Source organism: Heterodontus francisci, chromosome 10 (assembly GCF_036365525.1).
Source record: "Heterodontus francisci isolate sHetFra1 chromosome 10, sHetFra1.hap1, whole genome shotgun sequence".
Taxonomy (NCBI): Eukaryota; Metazoa; Chordata; class Chondrichthyes; order Heterodontiformes; family Heterodontidae; genus Heterodontus; species Heterodontus francisci.
The window spans coordinates 44,526,697-44,551,736 of NC_090380.1; the positions used below are offsets into that span (position 1 = coordinate 44,526,697).

The 25,040-nt window shown below is 41.3% G+C and overlaps 1 protein-coding gene across 1 annotated transcript; it reads left to right on the forward strand.

Annotated features, from left to right (window-relative positions):
- The first annotated feature begins 851 nt into the window (after positions 1–851).
- Positions 852–24,582, forward strand: LOC137374433 (superoxide dismutase [Cu-Zn]-like). The gene is made up of 5 exons (XM_068040542.1): positions 852–931; positions 2,292–2,385; positions 7,487–7,556; positions 8,289–8,406; positions 23,979–24,582. Exons 1-5 carry the CDS (start codon positions 863–865, stop codon positions 24,126–24,128), a joined length of 501 nt encoding a protein of 166 aa, XP_067896643.1. The 5' UTR covers positions 852–862; the 3' UTR covers positions 24,129–24,582.
- The last annotated feature ends 458 nt before the right edge of the window (positions 24,583–25,040 follow it).

Below are 25,040 nucleotides of genomic sequence, written 5' to 3' on the forward strand. Positions count from 1 at the left end.
GTTGAGTAGTGGAGCAGACTCAAAGGACCTTCTCCAGCTCCTATTTCTTATGTTCAATACTATTGTTGATATAAATCTTGCATATAAGACAAGTATTTTCATGCCTGGTCTGCAGGTGCAGCTTTCACTGACTGCTGACCATGAAATGTTGCCATTTATGACTTCTATTTCACATTTTTAAAACCAATTTTCAATCTCTTCAATTGTATCCTTACTTGAACCATTAATCACCAATTTAGAACCTTATTGAAGTCTTATAGTGGATGGTGATGCCAAAAAGCTACAGTTATGGCAGCAAGATTTTTAAAAAAGCTATCCAAGTTATAGGAAATAAATACTGTAAAATACAATCACTAGGATAAGATTGCAAAAATCAGTGTGGCAAAATGATTTGTGGAGGAAGTAGTTACTTAACCGTAAAGTGAATAATGAGAACATTGCCGACACAATCCCCGGAGACAGTAAAAACAAAAGAATCGCATACAATGTGGATCTGGATCCACTTGAAAAACACAGCTTGTGTTTTATCAATTAGTAAATCCAACAGGTCCTGATGTTCAGAGTGATCTTAATGCATTACTTATTCAAATAAAAGATGTTAATTATTACGATCGTAGTAAAACTAATAGTTGGAACGTCCGGAGGAGGGTGGCAATTATTTTCAATAATAAAGAATTACCTCAGCTACTTATGTGGGAGAGTGACTATTTGGAGGGAGCGTGCATTAAATATGGGATAAATCTGCAGCCTGACGGTCTGCTCACGTTGGGGCTTTTCTTGCTGGCACTGGCACGCCTTTGCGCATGTGCGAGCTGAGCAGCTGTCGGTGTTCGGCAGCCCCAGCACGTGCAGCCGAGAAAACATGGCTAACGCTATTTGCGTCCTTACTGGTAACCTTAATGCTTTTGGAGTCGTGTTCTTCAAGTCGGACGTGAGTAGCGGTAGCGGGCCGACTTTTAAATACAAATGGCAGCAAGTGGTGTCCCTGAGAGAGCGTGGCGCGGTGTGTCGGTTAGTGTTTGAACTGCAGGCGGTGGGTCAAAGCTGCCTCCCCGTCTGATTCTGACTGAGAGCTGAGCTTTGTGTCAAAGTAAATCCTCTGCATACCCAAATGGGTTCATTTTCTGACTCCATCGGTTATGGTTAAATATTTTCCCTAACCCATTGAGTTTTTTTTTTAGAAAAAGCATATTTACCCCCAATTTTATGGAAACCAAATTATTATTGCAAGATTTGGTAAAACTTAGTCCACTCCCCTCTGACTTTCTATCCTTTTTGTAACTCGTGCACTAAGTTCCCAATAAATCATTACTCTCTACGTTTGTAACAAACATGGCAGCGATAAAGTTAGATTTTCCACTTTTGACATAGTTAATGCTAGAAGAGCTATTCGTTTTAGACAAACTCCCAACTGAGCAGAAGCAAAATACTGCGGATGCTGGAAATCTGAAATAAAAATGGAAAACAGCATTTTTTGTTTTTACTCCCAGCTGATTAGTACTGTTGTTCCCAATTTCCATGGTCGGTTCATTAGCAAAGATGTGAGGAATTAAAATAACCAGTCAACATTAGCCTAAAAGTAGCTTAACTAGCTCAAAAGTCCAGTAAACATGGTATTTTAAGAATTAGGGCTGCAGATGCCTCCTTTCAGTCCAACCAAGCAATTAGTGATAATACTGATGAATAATGTTTCTTTTAGCACAACTATGCAATTTAAAACTTTTTAAATTTAATTGGGATGGAATCTTTTGGGGTTAAATTGGTAGAGGTCATAAATTTGTGAAAAACAATTCAATGCACCTTTGCAGTCAAACTCAACCCCCTTGTCTTTGTCTTCAAATTCTTCCTTGTAAAAGACATTTGTTGTCATTTGCATCTTTTTTTTTATCATTCATGCCATTTTTTTCAAACCCAGCCTGTTGACTGAACCCTTGTGCATCTTGGCCATATCTTTACGGCTGCAACAGTAATTTACCCTGGAATGTTTAGTCCTGTTTTGCACTCCTATGTGAAGACTGTCTTTCCTGAAATCTGTTGCAAAGTCCTAATAATTTCCTGTATGTATATGTGTTCATTTTGAATGTGTGAATATAAAATGATGCACTACTGTAATACAACGCCCAGGATATTTGTTGAACTTCTAGCATTTTTAAACAGTGTTTGCCACTCATCTGTATTAAGACACAGTGCTTACATTTGCTAATTTTCAATGCATATTGTGTCTAATAGTTTATCAAATTGACTTTCCAATACCAGCATAATTTGTTGAATATGGAATTTGGATTTTGTAGGTAAATGGATGTGTGACTGTAAAAGGAGAATTTACTGGACTGACTCCTGGAAAGCATGGGCTTCACATTCACAGCTTTGGTGACCTAACCAATGGTATGAAATGTATATTTATAACTTGTAGTTACATGGAGAACAAAGTTTATGTTCTTACAGCTATTGTTGAGTGATCTGTACCAACATAACAGAATTTAAAATAATGTTGTACCTTATCCTCCAGGCAGTAAGGACAAAGACCGAACTCCTTTTCGAGACTTGAGTCATCTATTTACACATTTTCAAGATCTTTCTCTGATATCTTTCCCTTCTATTCCCTCCCCTCAAGTCCTATATTTGACTCTTTTTTTTGTTGCATTTCCTGTTTTGATAGTAAGAGAATTTGATGCTTTTGGTCCTTGCAGGAATTAAGTGTTGCCAGTTTGCAAGCTGAGGTCCAAGGCTCTAGCTCCAGCTCCATTTTTTACTTGATTCTTATTTGTTCAGTTATCACACGCACAATTGCAAACTTCTGCTTTCCCACAGGGAAATAAAAATTAATGGATGTTGTCATTAGAAATAAAGTATGTGATAAAGCTTTGTGTTTGCAGTCATCAGGTGATTGGCTAACCAGTAGGATATGGTAGTGGGTGTCCCCAAGTGCAATATATAATGGCTTTGCATGGTTCAGGAAGGGATTTCAAAGGTATTAATTAGAAGACACAAGGCCATTTGTCCTACCAATTGGTTGTCAATAACTGAGAATCCTGAAGAGCACTGATTCTTCTTTTAAGCCCAGATATGGTCTTCCAAGACTGATTAGTAGGCACAAAGGGCATTTTGGTCTGGACTTCCTTCAATGACAGTAAAGCCCTAATTTAGGATGACTTTGTAGCATAGATGGTGTGTCCCCGAAAGGCTCTGTCTGACCCATGTCTGAGATCCAAGTAGATTTGTGCCGAACGATCGAGCAATTGCAGGGAGAGATGCATGCACAGCTTGCTCAGTGTATGTTGGAGATTGGAGGATCTGATGTGTACAGATGCTTCTTTGATAAATTTCTATGGTAATGCTTAGAACACATATAATAATTTACACTGTAGTCAAAAAGTGCAAAAGGGTCTAGAGCCAGAGATCTTGACTGCAAAATAATGAATCAAGATTCCACATAAAATCAAAGTTCAAATAGCACAGAAAGGACACAATGTAGGATAGAGGAAGTTAAATCAGTTGTGCATGGGTACTGAGAAATTATTCTTCAGAGCATAGTAGTATGGACAAGATAACAAGCCCAGAAAGCTGCTTGCAGCAAGTGCAGTGTAGAACTGTTAAGTCCATAGAAAAATGAATGGCAAGCTTCATCTTTGACCCCAATGAAATTAACAGGGATTTTGCTGAGTATGACAATTTTGCTGTATGCTTGATGCCAAAGATTATTTGGTGAACTTGCCCTTCCCTTAACTGGGCAACCCTCTGGTGATAATCATTAGACCACAGATATCCTGGCAGCAAAAAATGGGCTGCAGGTGGCAGAGCACCTAAACCGTTCCCTGCTGAAATTTACACTGTTCTACTTCCTGAGATAACATTGATGTTGTGAAAACGTCACATCACATACAAGACGGGTCCAATCTCTGGTTCCATTTATGGGAACAACAATGATGCTGTTAGACAAGACCAAAAATCTTTCTTCGTGCATATCCTTCAAGCCTTCATCCCTGCTAAGTACTGACCAAATTCCTTTTTTCCAATTTGGGCACAATGGGCTGGATTTTTCTTTGTGGTGGGATTAGTATCAAAACAAATAATTGTTCTTTGTGCCCACCTACATGTGTTGCCGTACACCAAAAGGCCATCAATGTACACAACACAATTACTCAACTTGACAATCATTTGATTGATTAATCTTTGAAATGTAGCTGGTGCATTCTTCATACCAAATGGCATGACTTTACATTGGAACAGACCATCTGGTGTCACAAAAGCAGAAATTTCTGGCTTGGTCGGTCAAGGGGACTTGCAAATATCCCTTAAGCAAATCAATCTTGCTAACAAAGGTCAAGTTCCCCACCCAATCATATAATCTTTAAGCCTTTGGGTGAGATAGGAGTTAACCTTTTGGTAATCAATCCAAAATCTTTGAGAACCATCTGGTTTTGGTAGCAGAATGACAAGTGAACTCCAACCACTTTGGGTTCAATTATATAATTATTTAACATTTGTATTGAACCTCCTCCCTGACTGTGGCCAATTTGCTGGGATTGAGTCTGTAGGGTTTTGCTTAATTGGTTTAGCTTCCACTACATCAACTTCATGAATAGCAGAGAAGTACTACTTGGCTTATCTGCACATGCAGATATATTCCCTCAACAGGTCAGCTATGTCTTTGCTCTGTTGTTCAGGTAGATGTTGCACTTCATCCAGACCCTCCAACACCTCTGCAGCTCAATCTGAGAACTCTGTCTCATACTTATCACCATCTACATTCTCTACCACCTGTGGCTTCCCAACCATCTGACATGTGGTATGTCTTTTAGAAGTCAACAACATCCTTGTGCAGCTTCAGCTAGTAAAAATGTACCATTACCCCAGCTTGAGTCTTCCAAATACCTAAATGACCTGCAGCTGGAATCTCGTGGGCAAGGAAGGACAATAATTTGATGGACTGCAGCCCAGTTCTCATCAGTGGACCTCTGGGGAGGTCTCCACTTCCTCATCAAAATATCATTCTTGACATAAAAGCACTCTGATCTTTTCAGCCTCTACCTTAGAACATGCCATTTGAGACAAACTGTTGTGCCTTGACCAAGGAACATCTGTTAATCAATTTGCCATTGTTAGCCTTGGAGCCTTTAACACCAACATCCCCAACCAAATCCTTAAAGGTTTCAGCCAATCAAACACCTGAATTGTCCTCCACAACAACTGAATCCATCTCAGCTTGTTTAACCGTATGAGTCTGGGATTTAGTCACAACACAATCTAGGAATAGTCTGGAAAATTCTACCTGCAAAATCTCAGATTCAGCAGCCTCAGCTGGTTTCCCAGAAACCACTGGAGACGCCAATACCTTATCCCCAGCCAAGTCATTTTTTAGCAATAAAATCTGCACCTTCAACAGGCAAACTAAGAATTACACCAACGGTAACAGGACCAGTGACTAAGTTCCATTTCAAATCAACCTTTATATAAGGGAACAGATAAATAGATTCCATCAATACCCTTAACTAACACCTTCATATTCAGCGAACTACTGGGGAAGAAATCCATGTCACCTGCCAACATCCGTGACTGTGCTGCCCCTGTATCTGCAAGGATAACAATTGACTTGCATGCCTCATCAGACAAAAGTGGGGATGCTTCACCCTCAAACAGAAAACTTCTATAATTTTCTGTAACCTGATAGTGAATGTGGGATGAACCACCTGTTTGTCGTGAATGTTACCTGCTAGGACAGTATTTCTTGGGGGAACACCATTTGACTGTACACATGCAATGGAATTAGGAAAAATAAGCCCAATGCTCAACTTTAACAATCAAACCAAAATCAACATAATCTAAACCTGAATTTACAGTCAAATCGCAGTCAATAGACACAGTTTACAGATTACACATTAATTACCAGATGCAACAAACATAGACCTCCCTAATTTTACTGGTCAGTTCTCTGAGCACAGGTAGCATTGAGCAGCCACAAAGTTCTTCAAAACTTTGAACTTCAGGTAGATTTCCAGCTTCTGTCCTCCAAGATGCACACACCAATGAAATACGTTCTCATCAATAGCGAGCATTGCAGTCTTTCTGTTTAATGTTACGGTTTTATCACCTCGAACATCCATGGCGCTGCTCATGACAGTCTTGATGGCATGGTTCCACCAGTATTTCTTTGTCACCGAAAGCAGCTGCTGCAACTCTTATCTGACAATGCTCCCAGAATCAGCTTTCTCTCTCTGCAGCTTGTCTGCCAAAAAACCTGCAACCTGCTGGAGCTCCCAAATCTGAGCTTGGATAGGTCACGTGCCTCTGGTCAAATGACTGTGACTTATCAGATTCCAACTAGTTTTAGTTTCCCCAGAACCCTGAACTTTTAAGTTAGGGACTTACTCAAAAAAAAAACATGCTTTGAAACTAGAGTCTGTGCACTTAACAATTCAACAAGTCATCTGTTCCAACAATAATCTACACATGATCCTGTACTGGTCTTGCAAACTGTGGACTCCATCACACTTGCCTTGGCAGAACAGGGAGGGGCCAGAGATGTTTGGTGCTGCTGCTGCAACATTTAAGCCAATGAATACCTAGGAGCAAGAAACTGGCCTACCATAGGAAGCATGTCTGAAAGTGCTGCAGCTGATCCCAGAGCCATCAAGTTTTGTGACTTATCTGTGTTTTTACTGTTCAAAATAAGGCAAAAGAGCCAATAATTGTTTGATGCTGAAGTGGGGATGGGGGTGGATGGAGCACAACATGGTATAGGCCCAGACTGATGAGGTACACTTGCAGTAAGTACCACCATGAGCAACCACAGCACAGTTAATCAGTCAGAGCTCAACGGCCTCACCACCTCAGCCAAGGAAAGCAGTCACAACTGGAACTAATTAAATATTATAAGCATGTTTCATATATCCACCTACCTTGTCCTTCTTTGAACAAAATACTTAACTGAAATGCCAACAACATGCCATAGAACTGTTCCATTCCCTTCTTCCTTGACACACAAACATGAAGGACTTAATATGACTTCAAGATATGTATTTGCAAGTTTCCTGCACCTATCATCACCTCCATTAAGGAGTACATACTCGCATCTGGGGGCCTTTTATGCTCGGTTTCACGCGGAGAAAGTGGCCCTTCAATCAAGAAGAGAGCTCTACCTCGGGAGGTGGAGCCCAGACACACTGGCCTGTCTCATCTTCTGAGGAGTGGGCCCTGGATCACTTCCGCAGGTACAAATGTGGAGGGGGGGGGGGCGGTGCGGTGGATGGAGAGAAAGGTATGTGTCTGCTTCACTTTGACCTTGAGATTCTTATTCAAGGTTAGTCAAATGTAATCTGTTAACAGAAGATTTGAATGCTTGAACTCGTACCTTGTTCAGAAAACACAGTTGCCATTGTACAGCTCATCTATCCATGCTAACCTGTCTTTTTGCCTGCCCTTCTCTAATGTAAACTCCAGTTTCCTCAATTTTTCAGAAGCACTTAGTGTAAATTATTTGTTTCAGGTTGGATCAGTGCAGGATCTCATTACAATCCGAACAATGAAATACATGGTGCACCAGATGAGCACAAGAGGTGAGTTCTGTTTCAGCAATCATATCAAAAGAAATTGTAATTTCTGTAGGAATATGCTGGTTTTAGATAGTATTTAATTCTGAGGTATGCATCTTCATGGTGTTAACTTGTAAAATTTTGGAGCTATTCCTCTTCTCCCATGCACCAAGGAAATACTCAATTCTGGATGCAGAGAGAGAGGAAAAGGGGATGGAGACCCAGGATGTCTGGTCTCAGTCCGTTTTATGTTGCCCTGTGATTTGTGGGTCTTCTCCCAAAGGATGTACCCGTTTCCAGATAAACAGGTACAAGCCAACAGCATCCTTGATAATGAGGCAGGTCTTCCTTTGCCAATTACAAGGCACCAATTTGACACTGAGCAGGATTGTACCTTAGCCATTATACACAGTCCCTCTTCCATAAGAGGTCTGGACTTGGATCAACATTAGCCTCTCAAGTGTGCAGCAGTGGTTGTATGCAATCCATATCTAAATTATAAATTTAAGGTAATTGCTAAAAGAAACCAGAGAAGAGAATAGGAGTTTTTATTTTACCTGGAGGGTTGTTGATGGAAACAAAACATCATAAGGAAAGGGATAAATATATGCAAAAGAAAAGAGTTTGAGTAAAGGGTAGGTGCACTACATTGATAGCTCTTTCAGAGGCAGCATGGTTGCAATGGGCTGAATGGACTTCCTCTGTGCTGTAAAATTCTATTATTCTTTAAAACAAAGCACTTTCAATCCACTGTAGACATGCAGGTGACCTGGGCAATGTGGAGGTTAATGAAGATGGTTTGGCCAAGCTGGATATGGAGATACAGCATTTCCATCTGACAGGGATTCATTCTGTAATTGGACGCACTCTGGTGGTGGGTACTAGGTAGTCTTCTAGGCTTTTGTGGTTACAATGCTAAGATGTTAGACTTCAAATTAAGTACAAGTTTATGCAGTGTCTAGTTTATACTTTGCTTTCTCCCTGGGCAAATTTATCAGTGGGCTATTTGAAAGGAATGAAAATGATATTTGCCAAAATATATATTAAGTGCATGTGAAAGAGTCTGTTTTGGGAGTGGGGGGCTGTGGTGGGTGCTATACGCATGGTACCCTTTTATGAGTGAGTATTGAGAAAATGGGGCAAATATTTGAAGTGCTGATAGCTTAACAGGAAGGACAACTTGAGTACTATTAAACCTACGATGCATCTCCTGGTGGAGGTTTAATACTGTGATAAATGATTACAGTCAGTGATCTAAAAGCATTAATCAATTAATGACTAAGTTAACTTGCACAGGGTGAGATGCATCAAATGACACTGAGGGAAGTAAGGATGGAAATTGCAGGTTGCAAATTGTGGAGGTACTGACCATAATCTCGCAATCCTCCTTACATACAGGGGTGGTGCCTGAGGATTATAGAATTGCAAATGTTATACCCTAATTCAAAATAATGTGGAAGGATAAACCCTGCAACTATAGGCCAGTCAGTTTAACCTCAATTATGGAAAAGCTTTTCCACAAATGATGATCTGGGACAAAATTAACAGTATCTTGGACAATTGCTGATTTAAAAATCTGTGATGGCTTTCCCCAACTAAAGACAAACTGTGTTTAACTTGAATTTTTTGATGAGATAAGAGGGTTGATGAGGGTAATGCGGTTGATGTATATATGGACTTCCAAAAGGTGTTTGATAAAGTGCCGCATAATAGACTTGCCAGCAAAATTGAAGCCCATGGATTAAAAGAGAAAGTGACAGCATGGATCCTTTCTGCCTACTCTATCCAGACCCCTCATGATTTTTATGCACATGCACACCCAGATCCCATTGGATACAAAGTTGGCTGGGTGACAGGAAACAAAGGTAGTGATGAATGGTTGGTTGTTTTTCCAACTGGAGGAAGGTATTCTGTGGGGTTCCCCGGGAGTTGCTACTAAGAGCACTGAATCTCTCAATTGTTACAGCACAGAAGGAGGCCATTCAGCCTATCGTGCCTGCACTGGCTCTCCAAGTGAGCAATTCACTTCGTGCCACTCCACTGCCTTCACTCCATAACTCTGTACATTCTTCCTTTTCAGATAATTATCTAATTCCCTTTTGAGTGCCTCGATTTGAAGCTGCTTCCACCACACACTCAGGCAGTGCATTCCACATCCTAGCCACTCACTGCATGAAAAAGCTTTTCCTCTTAACACCATTGCTTCTTTTGCCAATTACCTTGAATCTGTGCCCTCGTTCATTATCTTTTCATGAGTAGGAACAGTTCCTTCCTGTCTACTCTGTCCAGACCCCTCATGATTTTAATATCTCTGTCCAATCTCCTCTCGGCATTCTATTCTAGGAAAATGGTCCCAGCTTCTCCAACCTATCTTCATAAATGACGTTCCTCATCCCTGGAACTATTTTCATGAATCGTTTTGTGCACTTGCTCCAAAGCCATCACATCTTTGCTTAATATACAATACTCCAGCTGAGGCCAACTAGTGTATTGTACAAGTTCAACATAACTTCCTTGCTCTTGTACTCTATGCCCCTATTAATAAAGCCGAGGAGACTGTATTCTTTATAAACCGCACTCTCACCCTGTCCTGGCCACCCTTGAATTACGTATGCACATATGCACCCAGGTCCCTTTGTTCCTGCACCTCCTTTTAAAGTTGTACGCTTTGTTTTATATTGCCTGTTCTCCCACCCCACAGCCTCTCCCCCCTCCCCCGCTTCTCTCTGCCCCCCCTCCCCGGCCCCTCTCTTTCCCCTCCCCCCTGGCCCCCCTCTCTTTCTCCTCCTCCCCCCCGGCCCCTCTCTCTTTCTGATTTCAAACTCTTTGTACAATTCAGAAAAAACCCAGGTTGCCAAGTAGGTTAGTCATGTGACTAGCTGGTCTGAACATATCTCTTTGTGGCTTCACTTGTCTTAGCTGCCCTGATTTGTCTCTTCCTACCCACAATACCTGGTGCTCAAAGTCCATTGTGGGTAAAATTGGAGCAGGGAATAGCCCCTTTGTCCCTCCAAGGACTGTCTGTTAGTATGCAAATGTTTTTTCCGGCCACGGCTGCTCTGTTTTAACAAGTAATTTCCTCGCTCCGGCAACAGTTTAAAATCAATGTTCATATGACAAAATTAATCTGCGTCATTCTTGGCAGGTGGGGGTCTAGCATGACACAGTTCAAAAATCATGTTCCATATGACTAAATTAATGTCTCATTTTGGCAGGTGTGGTTTCCGTCACACTACCCTCAAGATCCTATTCTTTAACTTCCTTCTCAGCTCCTGAAAATTTGACTGTAGGACCTCAATACTTGCCCTTCCTAAGTTGTTGGTACCAACACATGCACCACAACGTCTGGTTCTCTCCCTTCCCCTTGCAGAATATCGTGCACCCTCTCAGTGATGTCCTTTTACCCTGGCACCAGGAAGGCAACACACCAATCTGGACTCAGTTACAAAAATGTATTTCTGTCCCCCTGCCAATGGAATCACTTATAACAACTGCATTTCTGCACTTTGCTCTCTCCTGTACAGTCCCATGTCCATTGGTGCCATGGTTTGGACTGCACCCTTGCAAGGTATCATCGCTCTCAGCAGTCTCAAAAGCTGAGTATCGGTTTGAGAGTGGCACATGCCCTGAAGACTCCTGCACTTCCTGCCTCTTCCTACTCTTCCGGATAGCCACGCACCCTACTATCCTGAACTCCTACTGCCTGTGGGGTGACCATCTCCTAGAATGTATGATCCAGGAAACTCTGCTGCCCCTCAAGCACGGAAATCCTGAACTCAAGTTGAAGCAGTTGGAGACACTTCTTACACATGTTCTCCCTGGACAAATGAAGTTTCCTGAAATTCCCACATGGCGCAGGAATTGCAAGCAACAGGCTGCAGCTGCCCATCCATGATCTAAACAAAAACCCTCAATTCCCTTTTTAAAAAATCAATTGTAATGAACATCTCTTGGCCTGCTGTGTGCTAATACTCTTATTACAACACTTAATGTCGCGTTACCCCGATTCAAAAAATTTTTAATTTCCCAACTCCTAATTTGGACCAATACTCTCCCTGCTGGTCTGTTGATATATGATAAATTATAAAATCTGCCTTAGATTTCAGTTTTTATACTAATGAATCAATTAAGTATTTTATATTTGATTAACTTAGATTAAATTGAAAGCTTACCTGTATACTCACCGCAGCTGACTTTGTTTCCCTGTGTTCGCTGTTGATTGTGACATCACTTTTCAATTTTTGATTTGCCTCCGAACCCCTCCCACTGCTTTCTGAATCTGAGAGCTTTTGGTGTGCTTTGTAAAACCTCTCATCCTCTCCTGCTGCTTCTCTCCAAATCTCTGAGCTTTTGGCATGCTTTTTTAAAAAATTCGTGGTCTGCACTGAGTGCTGCTGGAGGGCACAAGTGTGTGAAGAAGGGAGTTTGGTAAGTGAATGAATTTTAAGGGTTACTTTCTCAAGTCTAGTTTTTTTTTTGTTACATTAAGTAATTAATTGAAATTACTGTTTAAGAAGTAAGTTAGGTATCTTACAATTTTAAACGGGGTTTACAAGCTCTGAGTAGCTGTTGTTAGTTAATTAGTTAGCCAGCTTAAACTGGTCTCTGAGCTCTAGTATAAATTCAGGGCACTCTCAGTGCTGCCGAAGGGCACCGTGTGAAGAAGGGAGTTTGGTAAGGAGGGGAAGTAAATTAAGAAAAAGTAAATTAAATTAATACAATAAAGATGGCAGGACAGGTGATGTCACAGCTGCAGTATGTGGCAGTCCATGGCAACCATGTGTGTGGTAAGTGTCTGTGGCTAGAGGAGCTTCGGTTCAGAGTCATTGAGCTGGAGGCTGAGCTGCAGACACCCCGATGCCTTAGGGAGGGGGAAAGTTACCTGGACACTTTGTTGCAGAAGGCAGTCACACCCCATGTGATAGGGTTATCTGTTTTAGTCAGTGGCCAGGGACAGGAGGGTGTGACTGCAAGTCAGGCAGGTAAGGGGATCGAGAAGGTGGAAGTGGAGGAGCATCAGCCCTTGCAATTGAGGAACAAGTTCGAGGTTCTTGCAGCTTGTATGGACAAGAGCGAGAGCTGAAGTGTGGATGAGCAGACTGACCATGGTACACAAAGCCATTCAACTGGGGGTAGCAAAAAGGGGAGTAGGGAACAGTATAGTGAGGGGGATTGACACTGTTCTCTGCAGCAAAGAGAGAGAGTCCAGAAGGCCTGTGTTGCCTGCCCGGTGCCAGGGTTTGGGACACCTGCCCTGAACTGTAGAGGAACTTGCAGTGGAAGGGGGAGAATCCACTCGTCGTGGTCCATGTAAGTATCAATGACATAGGCAGGACAAGGAAGGAGTTTCTGCATAGGGAGTATGAGGATCTAGGCACCAAATTAAGAAGCGATACCTCAAAGGCGGTAATCGCTGGATTATTACCTGAGCCACGTGCAAATTGGAGTTGCGGAAATAAGATTCGAGAAATGAATTCGTGGCTCAAAGACTGGTGTGGTAGAAGTGGGTTCCAGTTCATGGGGCACTGGAACCAATACTGGGAAAAGTGGGGGCTGTACTGTTGGGAAGGTCTACACCTGAACTGTACTGGGGCCGGTGTTCTAGCGAGTCGCATAACTAGGGAAGTAGAGAGGGTTTTAAACTAAATAGTGGGGCGGCGCAGTGGTTAGCACCGCAGCCTCACAGCTCCAGTGACCCAGGTTCCATTCTGGGTACTGCCTGTGTGGAGTTTGCAAGTTCTCCCTGTGTCTGCGTGGGTTTCCTCTGGGTGCTCCGGTTTCCTCCCACATGCCAAAGACCTGCAGGTTGATAGGTTAATTGGCCATTATAAATTGCCCCTTGTATAGGTAGGTGGTAGGGAAATATAGGAACAGGTGGGGATGTGATAGGAATATGGAATTAGTGTAGGATTAGTATAAATGGGTGGTTGATGGTCGGCACAGACCTGGTGGGCCGAAGGGCCTGTTTCAGTGCTGTATCACTAAAAAAAAAAGGATCAAATTTGGGAAGATGTGGTAAATCAAAGAGGAGAGCAAGGTATTGATATGGGAAAAGATGAACATACTGTGACAAGAAAGGACAGTGAGTACAAATCTAAATAAATCAGACAAGGTTAGAGGTTACAAAAATAATACAAGGATAAAACTAAAGGCTCTGTATCTGAATGCACCTAGCATTCGAAACAAAACAGATGAACTGATTGTGCAAATGTAAATAAATAATTACGATCTGATAGCCATTACAGAGACATGGCTGCAGGAAGGCATAGATTGGGACCTGAATATTGAAGGGTACATGACATTTAGGAAGGACAGGAAGCTAGGAAAAGGTGGAGGGGTGGCTCTGTTTAATTAATGATGGTATTAACGCAATAGAGAACACTCAGTTCAGGAAACCAGGACATACAAGTGGTTTGGGTCGAGATGAGTAATGATCAAGGCAAGAAGTCACTTGGAGTGTTGTGCAGGCCTCCTAACAGTAACGACACAGTAGGATGGGGTATTAAGGAAGAAATAATGGGTGCTTGTCAGAAAGGTATAGTGATAATCATGGGGGATTTTAATCTACATATAGATTGAAAAAAATCAGATAGGCAAAGGTGGCCTGGATAAGTTCATTGAATGTTTTCGGGATAGTTTCTTGGAACAGCACGTTCTGGAACCAACCAGAGAGCAGGCTATACAAGACATGGTATTGTGCAACGCGATAGGATTAATTAATGACCACATAGTGAAGGCGCCCCTAGGCAGCAGTGATCATAATATGATTGAATTTTACGTTCAGTTTGAGGGCAAGAAGAGTGGGTCTACAACTAGTATTTTAAACTTAATTAAGGACAATTATGAGGGCATGAAAGCAGAGTTAGCTAAAGTGAACTGGCAAAATAGGCTAAGGGATAGGTCAATAGAGAAACAGTGGGAAACATTTTAAGGGACTGTTTCAGAATACACAGAATAGCTACATTCCAACGAGAAAGAGAAACTCCAAGGGGAGGACCCACCATCTGTGCTTAACTAAAAAAATTAAAGATAGTATCAAACTTAAAGAAAAAGCATATAATTGTGCAAAGATGGATGGCAGTCAGAAGATTGGACAGAATATAAACAGCAAAGAACAAATAAAACATTAATAAGGAAGGAAAAGTTAGAGTACAAGAGAAAGCTGGGGAGAAACATAGACAGTAAGAGTTTCTACTGATATTTTAAAAAGAGTTAACAAAGTGAGCATTGGTCCTAAAGAAAGTGAGTCTAGGGAATTAATAGTGGAAAATAAGATGGCAGATGAATTGAATAGTATTTTGCATCGGTCTTCCTGTATTGAGGATACAAGTATCATCCCAGAAATAGCTGTAAATCGGGAAGTAGGAGGGAGGGAGGAACTCAAGAAAATTACAATCACCAGGGAAGTGGTTTTTTTTTAAGAGAGATACAGCACTGAAACAGGCCCTTCGGCCCACCGAGTCTGTGCCGACCATCAACCACCCATTTATACTAATCCTACACTTAATCCCATATTCCTACCACATCCCCACCTGTCCCTATATTTCCCTACCACCTACCTATACTAGGGGCAATTTTTATAATGGCCAATTAACCTATCAACCTGCAAGTCTTTGGCTTGTGGGAGGAAACCGGAGCACCCAGAGGAAACCCACGCAGACACAGGGAGAACTTGCAAACTCCACACAGGCAGTACCCGGAATTGAACCCGGGTCGCTGGAGCTGTGAGGCTCCATTGAGGTATTGAGCAAATTGTTGGAAATGTGGGCTGACAAGTCCTGGGTCCTAATGGACTTCATCCTAGGGTTCTAAAAGAAGTGGCTATTGAGATAGTTGATGCGTTGGTTTTAATTTTCCAACATTACCTAGATTCGGGGAAGGTTCCATTAGATTGGAAAATAGTCAATATAACCTCCGTCATTCAAAAAGGGAGGGAGACAAAGCAGGAAACTACAGGCCAGTTAGCTTAACATCTTTAATAATAGCTTCTAACATTTTCCTTATGACAGATGTTATAGCAGGGCACTTTAAAAAAAAAAATTCAAAGTAATCAGGCAGAGTCAACATGGTTTTGTGAAAGGGAGATCATGTTTAACCAATTTATTGAAGTTCTTTGAAGAAGTAACGTGCTGTGGATAAAGGGGAACCGGTGGATATACTGTACTTAGATTTTCAGAAGGCATTTGATAAGGTGCCACATCAAAGGTTATTGCAGCAAGTAAAATCTAATGACTATCTAGTAGGAAACAGTAGGCATAAATGGATCATTTTCTGGTTGGCAAGGTGTAACAAGTGGTGTGCCACAGGGATCAGTGATGGGGCCTCAACTTTTCACAATTTATATAAAATGACTTGGATGAAGGGACTGCAGGTATGGTTGTTAAATTTGCTGATGAGACAAAGATAAGTAGGAAAGTAACTTGTGAAGAGGACATAAGGAGGCTACAAAGGGATATAGATAAGCTGAGTGAGTGGGCAAAGATCCCTCAAGTTGAGTGTAATGTGGAAAAATGTAAAATAGTCCATTTTGGCAGGAAGAATAATAAAGAAGCAGATTGTCTAAATGGTGAGAAATTGCAGAGCTCTGAGATGCAGAGGGATCTGGGTGTCCAAGTGCATGAATTGCAAAACATTAGGATGCAAGTTCAGCAAGTAATTAGGAAAGGTAATAGAATGTTATTGTTTATTGCAAGGGGAATTGAATGTAAAAGTAGGGAGGTTATGCTTCAGTTATACAGGGCATTGGTGAGACCACATCAGGAATGCTGTGTCTCCTTATCTAAGGAAGGATATAAATGTGGTGGAAGCAGTTCAGAGAAGTTTACTAGACTAATACTGGAATGGGCAGATTGCCTTCTGAGAAAAGGTTAGACGGGCTTGTATCCGCTGGAGTTTAGGAGAGTAAGCGGCAACTTGATTGAAACATGAGACCTGAGGAGTCTTGATAGGGTGGATGCGGAAAGGATGTTTCCCCTTGTGGAAGAATCTAGAACTAGGGGTCACTATTTATTTAAAAATAAGGGGTCGCCCATTTAAGTCCAAGATGAGAATTTTTTTTCTGAGGGTCATGAGAATTTTAAATTCTCTTCCTCAAAAGGCAGTGGAAGCAGTCTTTAAAATTTTAAGGCAAAGATAGGTAGATTCTTGATGAGCAAGGGGGTGAAAGGTTATCGGGTCGGCAGGAATGTGGAGTCAAGATTCCAATCTGATCAGCCATGATCTTATTGAATGGCGGAGCAGTCTCGAGGGGCTAAGTGGCCGCCTCCTGCTACTAATTTGTATGTTTGTAAAACTTGTAAGTATTGTGAACAGCGAGGATGATAGTCTTCAAGAGGATATCGATTAGCTGGTGGAATGGGTGGACATGTGGCAGATCAAATTTAATGCACAGAAGTGTGAAGTCCTACATTTTTGGTAGGAAGAGTGGAGAGGCAATATAAAATAAAGGACACAATATAAAGGGATTGTGGGAACAGAGACCTGGGAGTGTATGTGTGCAAATCGTTGAAGGTGGCAGGGAAGGTTGTGAAAGTGGTTTAAAGGGATCATGGGCTTTATAAATAGAGGCATAGAGTACAAATCAAGGAATTATGATGTATCTTTATAAAACTCTGGTTCATCGTCAACTGGAAAATTGTGTCCAATTTTGGGCAGTGTACTTTAGGAAGGATGTGAAGGCTTGAGAGAGTGCAAAAAAGATTTGAAAATGGCTCCAGGGATGAGACTTCAATTATGCGGCTAGATTGGAGCAGCTGGTTTTCTCTCTTTAGAGAAGAGAAGGTTGAGAGGAGATTTGATAAAGGTGTTCAAAATCATGTGGGGTCTGGGTGCAATTGATAGAGAAGCTGTTCCCATTGGTGGAAGGGTCGAGAACCAGAAGACAACAATTTTAAGGTGGTTGACAAAGAACCAATGGGGAAATGAAGAACTTTTTATGCAATGAGTGGTTAAAATCTGGAATGCACTGTGTGGTGGAGGCAGACAAAATTAGGGCTTTCAAAATGAAATTGGATGCGCACCAGAAGAGGGATTTTTTTTTTTTCAGGGCTATGGGGAAAGGATGGATGAGCGGGTCTAGCCAAGTTGCTGTTGCACAGAGCTGGCTTGTACATGATGGGCTGAATGGCCTACTGTGCTGTAACCATTCTATGTGCAAAGCCATATAGAATCAATCAAACTTCACTTAGTTTTATTATGCCTGTAAAGTGTCATGGAGATTTCTGCTTTAAAGATATAAACTATGAATTTTTGGATTGTGCTGAGGCATAGAAGGCCTTAGATTTTCCTCCATTTTACTGCTGATTTTGGATGGTATCAGGACAGTCATGAGGGAAATGCTCAGTTCCATCAAAACCTTGCTCCTAATAATGCTGATAAATATTTTCTTCCACACTTGTAGCATTCACCCAATAGCAACGAATGCAAGTCAAATGTCGCTTTAATCTGAAATGTTCAATGTCCCTAGTTGCCACCTGTGGCCCACCCATCACTAAGAATACCAATAAACAAGAGGTGTTCAGGCTTATAAGCAGGAGGCACTGGAGTTGAGACAGTTTCATAGGATTGGTATATCTTTATGTAAATACTCATCAGGAGTCGGTCATTACAGCACAGAAGGAGGCCATCTGGCCCATTGAGTCCATGCCGGCTCTCTAGAGCAATCCAATCAGTCCCATTCCCCGCTGTATCTGCCAGTTTATTTCCCTTGTTACGACACGACTGCTCAGAACAGCCCCCAATCAAAATATGATTCTGATTGCGGTGGGAGCAACGCGCTGTCAATTCAGTCCCGTCACTTCACCGCATAACATATCACTTTAAACTTTCCAAATTAAAGAAAACCAAATTGAACCATCTATTAACCCCCGAATGAGGCGAACCAAACCAGGTGTCTTTAGATCAACAAATTAACTGTTTATTAGGAAAAACTAAATTCTTAAACACTAAGGTTAAAAACAATATTTAAAATAAAAAAAATAGTGTTCTTGCAGATCTACACTCCCGATGAACAATCGTCTGATTAAAGACCACTCACAATCTTCCCGGGTCCAATGAGGAAAGGAAAACTGTCTGAAATCCGAAGCTTCAAACTTTTTCTCCCAGTGATGACCACAGCAGATCAACAACTCTCAACCACTTCCAATAGAATCAATCTGGCTTTAGAATTTTGAGTGACAATAAAAGTCAGTCTAAATTCTCTTCCTTCAGTTTAAATTAACAGAGATCTCTGTTCAGTTCATGCTGGCCCAGCTGTCTGTCTGTCTGTTAGAACGGTCTGTCTCAGATAAAAAGCCAGTTTAAAAGTTAATCGCAACATTGTATATCGATCTTCAGTCTGAGTGGCTGTATCCAAGGCAACCAAAATGCACCTTCTTGGTAACTCCTGAGGCTTGCTTGTTCTTAAAGCAGTACTGATCCTTAGCTGTCTTAAAGACACACCGCATATTTCCTGAAAAAAATAAATCCCCATAGGATCATGATACCCTCAAGTGCCAATCCAATTTCCTTTTAAAATCTTTCATCGTCTCTGGTTCCACCACCCTCGTAGGCAACGCATTCCAGGTCATTATTATTCGGTGTAAAGGAAAATGTTCTTCCTGAACACTCCTCAAGGGAGATAGAAGAGCAAACATGTAGGCAAATTGCTGAGAAGTACAAAAACAATAGAGCAGTAACTGGGGATTTCAACCAGCTGAATATTAACTGGGATAAAATCAGTGTTAAATATATGGAGGGCAGAGAATTCTTTTTTAAAAAAAAAAATTTGAGAACTTTTTTTTTCGTAGCCAGTGCATAGCAAGCCCAACAAGAGAAAGGACAGTTCTGGATTTAGTTTAAGGAAATGAAACTGGGCAGGTGGAAAGCCATCAGAGGGAGGGCATTTTGGTGGCAATGATCAGAGTTCAGTTAAATTAAGCATTATTATGGGAAAGGATAAAGATAAAACAAGAGTAAAAGGAAGGCCAAATTTCCTAAGCTGGGATGTGATTTGGCAAAACTGGCCTGAAAACAGCTACTTGGTCAATCAGTGTTAGAGTAATGGGAGGCCTTCAAGCTGGTAATAGAGGGTTCAGAACAAATATGTTCCCACAGAGCGAAAAAGGATGGGCCTCCCAAATCAGGATCAACTGGAGGCCAAAGTGCATACAAAGCAGGACAAGGCAAAAACGGGAAGCTTCTGTTAGCATCAGCACCCTGGGGTTTACCATTGACCAGAAACTGATCCGGACCAGCCATATAAGTACGGTGGCTACAAGAGCAGGTCAGAGGTTGGCAATTCTGTGGCGAGTAACTCATCTCCTGACTCCAGAGCCTTTCAGCCATATAACAAGGCACAAGTCAGGAGTGTGATGGAGTACTCTCCACTTGCCTGGAGGGAAGCAGCTCCAACAACACTCAAGAAGCTCGACACCATCCAGGACAAAGCAGCCTGCTTGATTGGCACCCAATCCACCATCTTCAAAATTCACTCCCTCCACTGACGCACAGTGGTAGCAGTGTGTACCATCTACAAGATGCACTGCAGTAACTCACCAAGGCTCCTTCGACAGCACCTTCCAAACCAGTGACCTCTACTACCTAGCAGGACAAGGGCAGCAAATGCATGGGAACACCATCACCAGCAAATTCCCCTCCAAGCCACACACCATCCTGGCTTGGAACTATATTGCCATTCCTTCACTGTCACTGGGTCAACATCTTGGAACTCTCTTCCTAACAGCATTGTAGGTGTACCTACCCCACATGGACTGCAGTGGTTCAAGGCGGTGGCTCACACCACCTTCTTGAGGGCAATTAGGAATGGGCAATAAATGCTGACCTAGCCAGCGATGCCCTCATCCCGTGGAAGATTTTTTAAAAAAGATACTGAGAGCTGCAGAAAGGCTAAAGGAGTATAGAAAGTGCAGGGGTGAAATTGTAAAGGAAATTAGGAAAGCAAAGAAGGCATGAAAAATATTGTAAAGTAAAATCAAGGAAACCCCAAAGTTATTTTCTAAATCCATAAAGGGCAAGAATGAACTGATTGGAGGTCAAAAAGCTAAATAGTGTGTAGAGGCAGAAGTCATGGGCATGGTTCCTAATGAATATTTTGTGTTTATCTTCTTGCTTAATCTCAATTGGGGGCAAATTATTGGAAAAAATTCTGAGGGATTGTATAAAGTCAATTAAAAAGGCATGATTAATCAAGGATGGTCAGCATAAATTTAAGGGGAGTTCATGTCTGAATAACTTGAATTTACTTTTTGAGGAGATACGAAAAGGGTCAATGAGGGTAGCATGTTTGATGTAGTCTATGTGGATTTTTAGCAAGGCTCTTGACAAGGTCCCACATGGCAGATTGGTCCGAAAAAGAAGAGCCCATGGGATCCAAGGGCATGCGGCAAGTTGGATCCAAAATTAGCTCAGTGACAGGAAGCAAAGGGTAGTAGTTTGTGACTGGAATGCTGTTTCCAGTGGGGTTCTGCAGAGCTCAGTACCAGGTCCCTTGCTTTTTGAGTTATGTATCATTGATCTAGACTTAAATTTAGGGGCATGATTAAGAAGTTTTCAGGTGATGCAAAAATTAGCCATGTGGCTGATCATGAGTGAGAAAGCTGTAGATTGCAGGAAGATATCAGTGGACTAGGCAGAAATGTGGCAAATAGAATTCAATCCAGAGAAGTGAGGTAATGCATTTAGGGAAGGTTAACAAGGTAATGAAATGCGCAATAAATGGTAGGATACTGAAGTGTAGAGCAACAGAGAGACCTTGGAGCGCGTGTCCACAGATCCCCTGAAGGTAGATCGGTAGTTCAGAAGGCATACAGCATACTTTCCTTTTTTAGCTGAGAGGCTGTGGTGCTAACCACTGCACATCAGCTCCAGTGACCCGGGTTCGGTTCTGGGTACTGCCTGTGTGAAGTTTGCAAGTTCTCCCTGTGACCGCATGGGTTTCCGCCGGGTGCTCCGGGGTTTCCTCTCAACCAAAGACTTGCAGGTTGATGGGTAAATTGGCCCTAGTGTAGGTAGGTGGTAGGAGAATGGTGGGGATGTGGAAGGGAATATGGGACTAATGTAGGATTAGTATAAAATGGGTGATTGTTGGTCGACACAGACTCGGTGGGCCCAAGGGCCTGTTTCAGTTCCTGCTGTCCCGCTCTCTGAGTAGGAAGGTTGTGCTAGAATTGCATAAAACACTAGTTAGGGCACAGTTAGAGTACTGCATACAGTTATGATCACCGCATTAACAGGATGTGATCGCACAAGAGTGGATACAGAGGAGATTTATGAATGTTGCCAGGAATGGTGAATTTTAGCAATGAGGAAAGATTGGAAAGGCTGGGATTGTTTTCTTTGGAACAGAGGAGCTAAAGGGAGATTTAAGTGAGGTGCCTAGTGGATAGGAAGAACCTTTTTTCTCAAGTTGAGAGGTCAATAATTAGGGAGCGTTGGTTTAAAGTAATTGACAGAAGGCTTAGGGAGTTGCAAAATGTTTTCACCCAGAGTGGTGGTGGTCTGAAACTCCTGCCTGAAAGGGTTGTAGAGGCTGAAATCCTCACTGCATTCAAAAAAAAAAATGGGGCATGCATTGAAGTGGCATAAACTACAGGGCTATGGACCAGGAGCTGGAAAATGGGTTTGGGCTTTATGGTTCTTTTAAGTTGGCACAAATACAATGGGCTAAATGGCTGGCTCCTGTGCTGGAAATTTTCTATTTTTATTAAAAAGTCAGCAAAAGAATCCAGCAGACTGATAACAGTATATTTGTTCCCTTTTTATATTGACTCTTCCAACACACTCCTGGTCATCCAAGACTCTGCTGCTTGTGTCTTTGCTCACACAAGCCTCATTCGCCCTTCATTCCTGTGCTTGCTGACCTACATTGGCTCCCTATTAAGTAATGCTTCAATTTTAAAACTCTAATCCTGGTTTACAAATCCCTCCATGGCCTCGCCCCTCCTATCTCTAATGTTCTACAGCCCCACAACCCTCAGATATGTATGCTCGTTTTAATTCTGGCCTCTTAAGCATCTCCAATTTTAATTGCTCCACCTTTGATGGCCATGCCTTCATCTGATAAGACCGTAAGCTCTGGAATTCCCTCCCTGAACCTACTGAGCTCAATAAGCAGAAAATTGCAGGCTGGCTAGTATAGAAACAAAAAATGCTGGTCAGTTTGTTTGCAGGATACTGGCTGATTATGAACAACCTAAAAATGAATATTTTCACGTTATTGTTTAACCAACCACAGATATTTCCTGAAGGTCAGTATTCAGGATACCAATACAGGGTACTTCCATTTAGCCTTAGCCATTTCTTAGGCTTGGAAAATGCTTAGTCGCTATTGCAATCCATCTATAGTTACATACGAACATACAAATTAGGAGCAAGAGTAGGCCCCTCGAGCCTGCTTCGCTGTTCAATAAGTTCATGGCTGAAGATCACTCCACATTTCCACCAACCCCCGATAACCTTCCAACCCCTTGCTTATCAAGAATCTATCTACCTCTGCCTTAAAAATATTCAAAGACTCAACTTCCACTCTCCTTTTAAGAGAATTCCTAAGACTTACAGCCCTTTGAGAGAAGAGATTTCTCCTCATCTGTGTCTTAAATGGGCGACTCGTCATTTTTAAACAGTGACCCCTAGTTCGAGATTCTCCGACAAAGGAGTTGCAGCTCATGTGTCTAAGTAAAACTATTTACTCATAAGACCTCTCTGATGGGTAGCTTGAGCAGTAATTTAGCAGGTCCTCACTAGGTAAGAGAAGCTTGGATCTTTTCAACATTGAAAAGCCTCAGCTGGAAATTTTTTCCATTTTTAAATTCCTTTTGGACAACTTGTGGAAAGTCTTCTTGCTACTGCCTCCTTTTCAGACTGATTCATAATTCTCCTTAGAATGGTATCTCCTCTAAAGTGTGAGGATTAGATCTTTATAGAACACTATCTTCGTATTTTCAGTTCGTAGTGATGGTAATCATTTTACTACTCTATCCTGTACTGTTCAGATCAAATTTAGTTGTAGGGATCTCCTGAGTTGCTGGTTCCACAAGCAGCACATCCTATGTGGAATTCTCTTGCATCCTCTATCTCAATTATTGATTCTGGTTGCAGATGTTGCTTAGTCAAGCTGGGAAAACTCATCCAAAAGGAACAGATCAAAGTGCCTTACTGACAATTTTTCAATGTGAAAAATTAACCTGCATTCTTATAAATACACTTTATTTAGGCAGCTAATATAGCTACTCTTGAGCATTCAATGTATTTTTTGCTGGGAAGTCACTAGTATGTAGAATAAAATGAGTACTATTCAAATTGTTTAAATTAAAGGAGGAAAGAAATTAAAGATTAACTTACTGGAGTTTAGCTGGCTACTCTATCAAATTTCAACGATTTTATTTGCAAACATCATGAAATGATACTGAATATCGTAGACGTATGCTAACATGCTTTTATTTTCCATAGATTCACGAGAATGAAGATGACCTAGGTAAAGCTGATAATGAAGACAGCCTGACAACAGGAAATACTGGAGTGGGTTTAGCCTGGGGAGTGATAGGGATTTGTCAGAGCAACATTTCAGAGGAAGCCTTAGAAGAAAAATCTAACCAATAAAACTGATGGTCCACATTACAAAGAGCGGTATTTTCCCCATGATACATTAGTAAATATTCCTTGCTTGTGGGTGTGCAAAAAGCATTTTCCATACCAAAAATCTTTTTCGCACATTTACACCAATTTTATACATTTTGTTTCTATGTAAGCAAAGATTTTGTTTTCAATTTTTATTGTGAAATAAATTATTTTAGGGCCCAACCATACTCATGCAATTTTCCTTTTTATTTGTAACAATGTTTTATGTCAGAAAATGTGATTTGAATCAAATATCAATTGTGCTAGATGTCTGCAGTTCTAATTTGCAGTATACACGTTTAAAGCATGAACAAGTATCCTGCAAAACAGAACTACAAAGGCCTCTCAGTTTTTATTCCATTGAGCTACAATTCAACAAGTAGGAAGAAAACTAAAGCTAGAATGAGCTTTTGGAAGATTGAATCTATTCATGCATTTAACCATCTTTATTCTAATGGTAAAAGTATTTTACAATATATATTGTATTTTAGCATTGCAGAATACTTCTATTGAAGTCCAGTATGTACATTTTTGTTTCTGGTGGTTAGCCATCCCAAAATGTCATTTTTCTTTTTCCTTTTTTTTTCTGACTGTTACGAAGATAAATGTTTTTCATTGAAGTTTTTTTTTAAAGCTTTTATAAGCACCTTCAGACATTTTATTACATTAAAGATGCTGTATAATTGCAAGTTGTTAGACTGAAGTGACATGCTCTGGAGTCTTTAACACGATCAATCTATTGGAATACTTGAATCAGAATCAGAATAATCACTTTTCATGCCCACATTCTGTTTGTGTGAATGCTTTCTTAGGAAGTCAAAGTCACAACAGCCAACTTTCCCTTAAGTATATCAACCTACTTTGACTCTAAAACCAATATTTACAGTTTTTAGT

Coding starts and splice junctions, on each gene's coding strand:
- LOC137374433 (XM_068040542.1), top strand. CDS start 863: ATGGCTAACGCTATTTGCGTCCTTACTGGTAACCTTAATGCTTTTGGA. Junction 932..2,291: donor TCGTGTTCTTCAAGTCGGAC/GTGAGTAGCGGT, acceptor TGGATTTTGTAG/GTAAATGGATGTGTGACTGT. Junction 7,557..8,288: donor GCACCAGATGAGCACAAGAG/GTGAGTTCTGTT, acceptor AATCCACTGTAG/ACATGCAGGTGACCTGGGCA.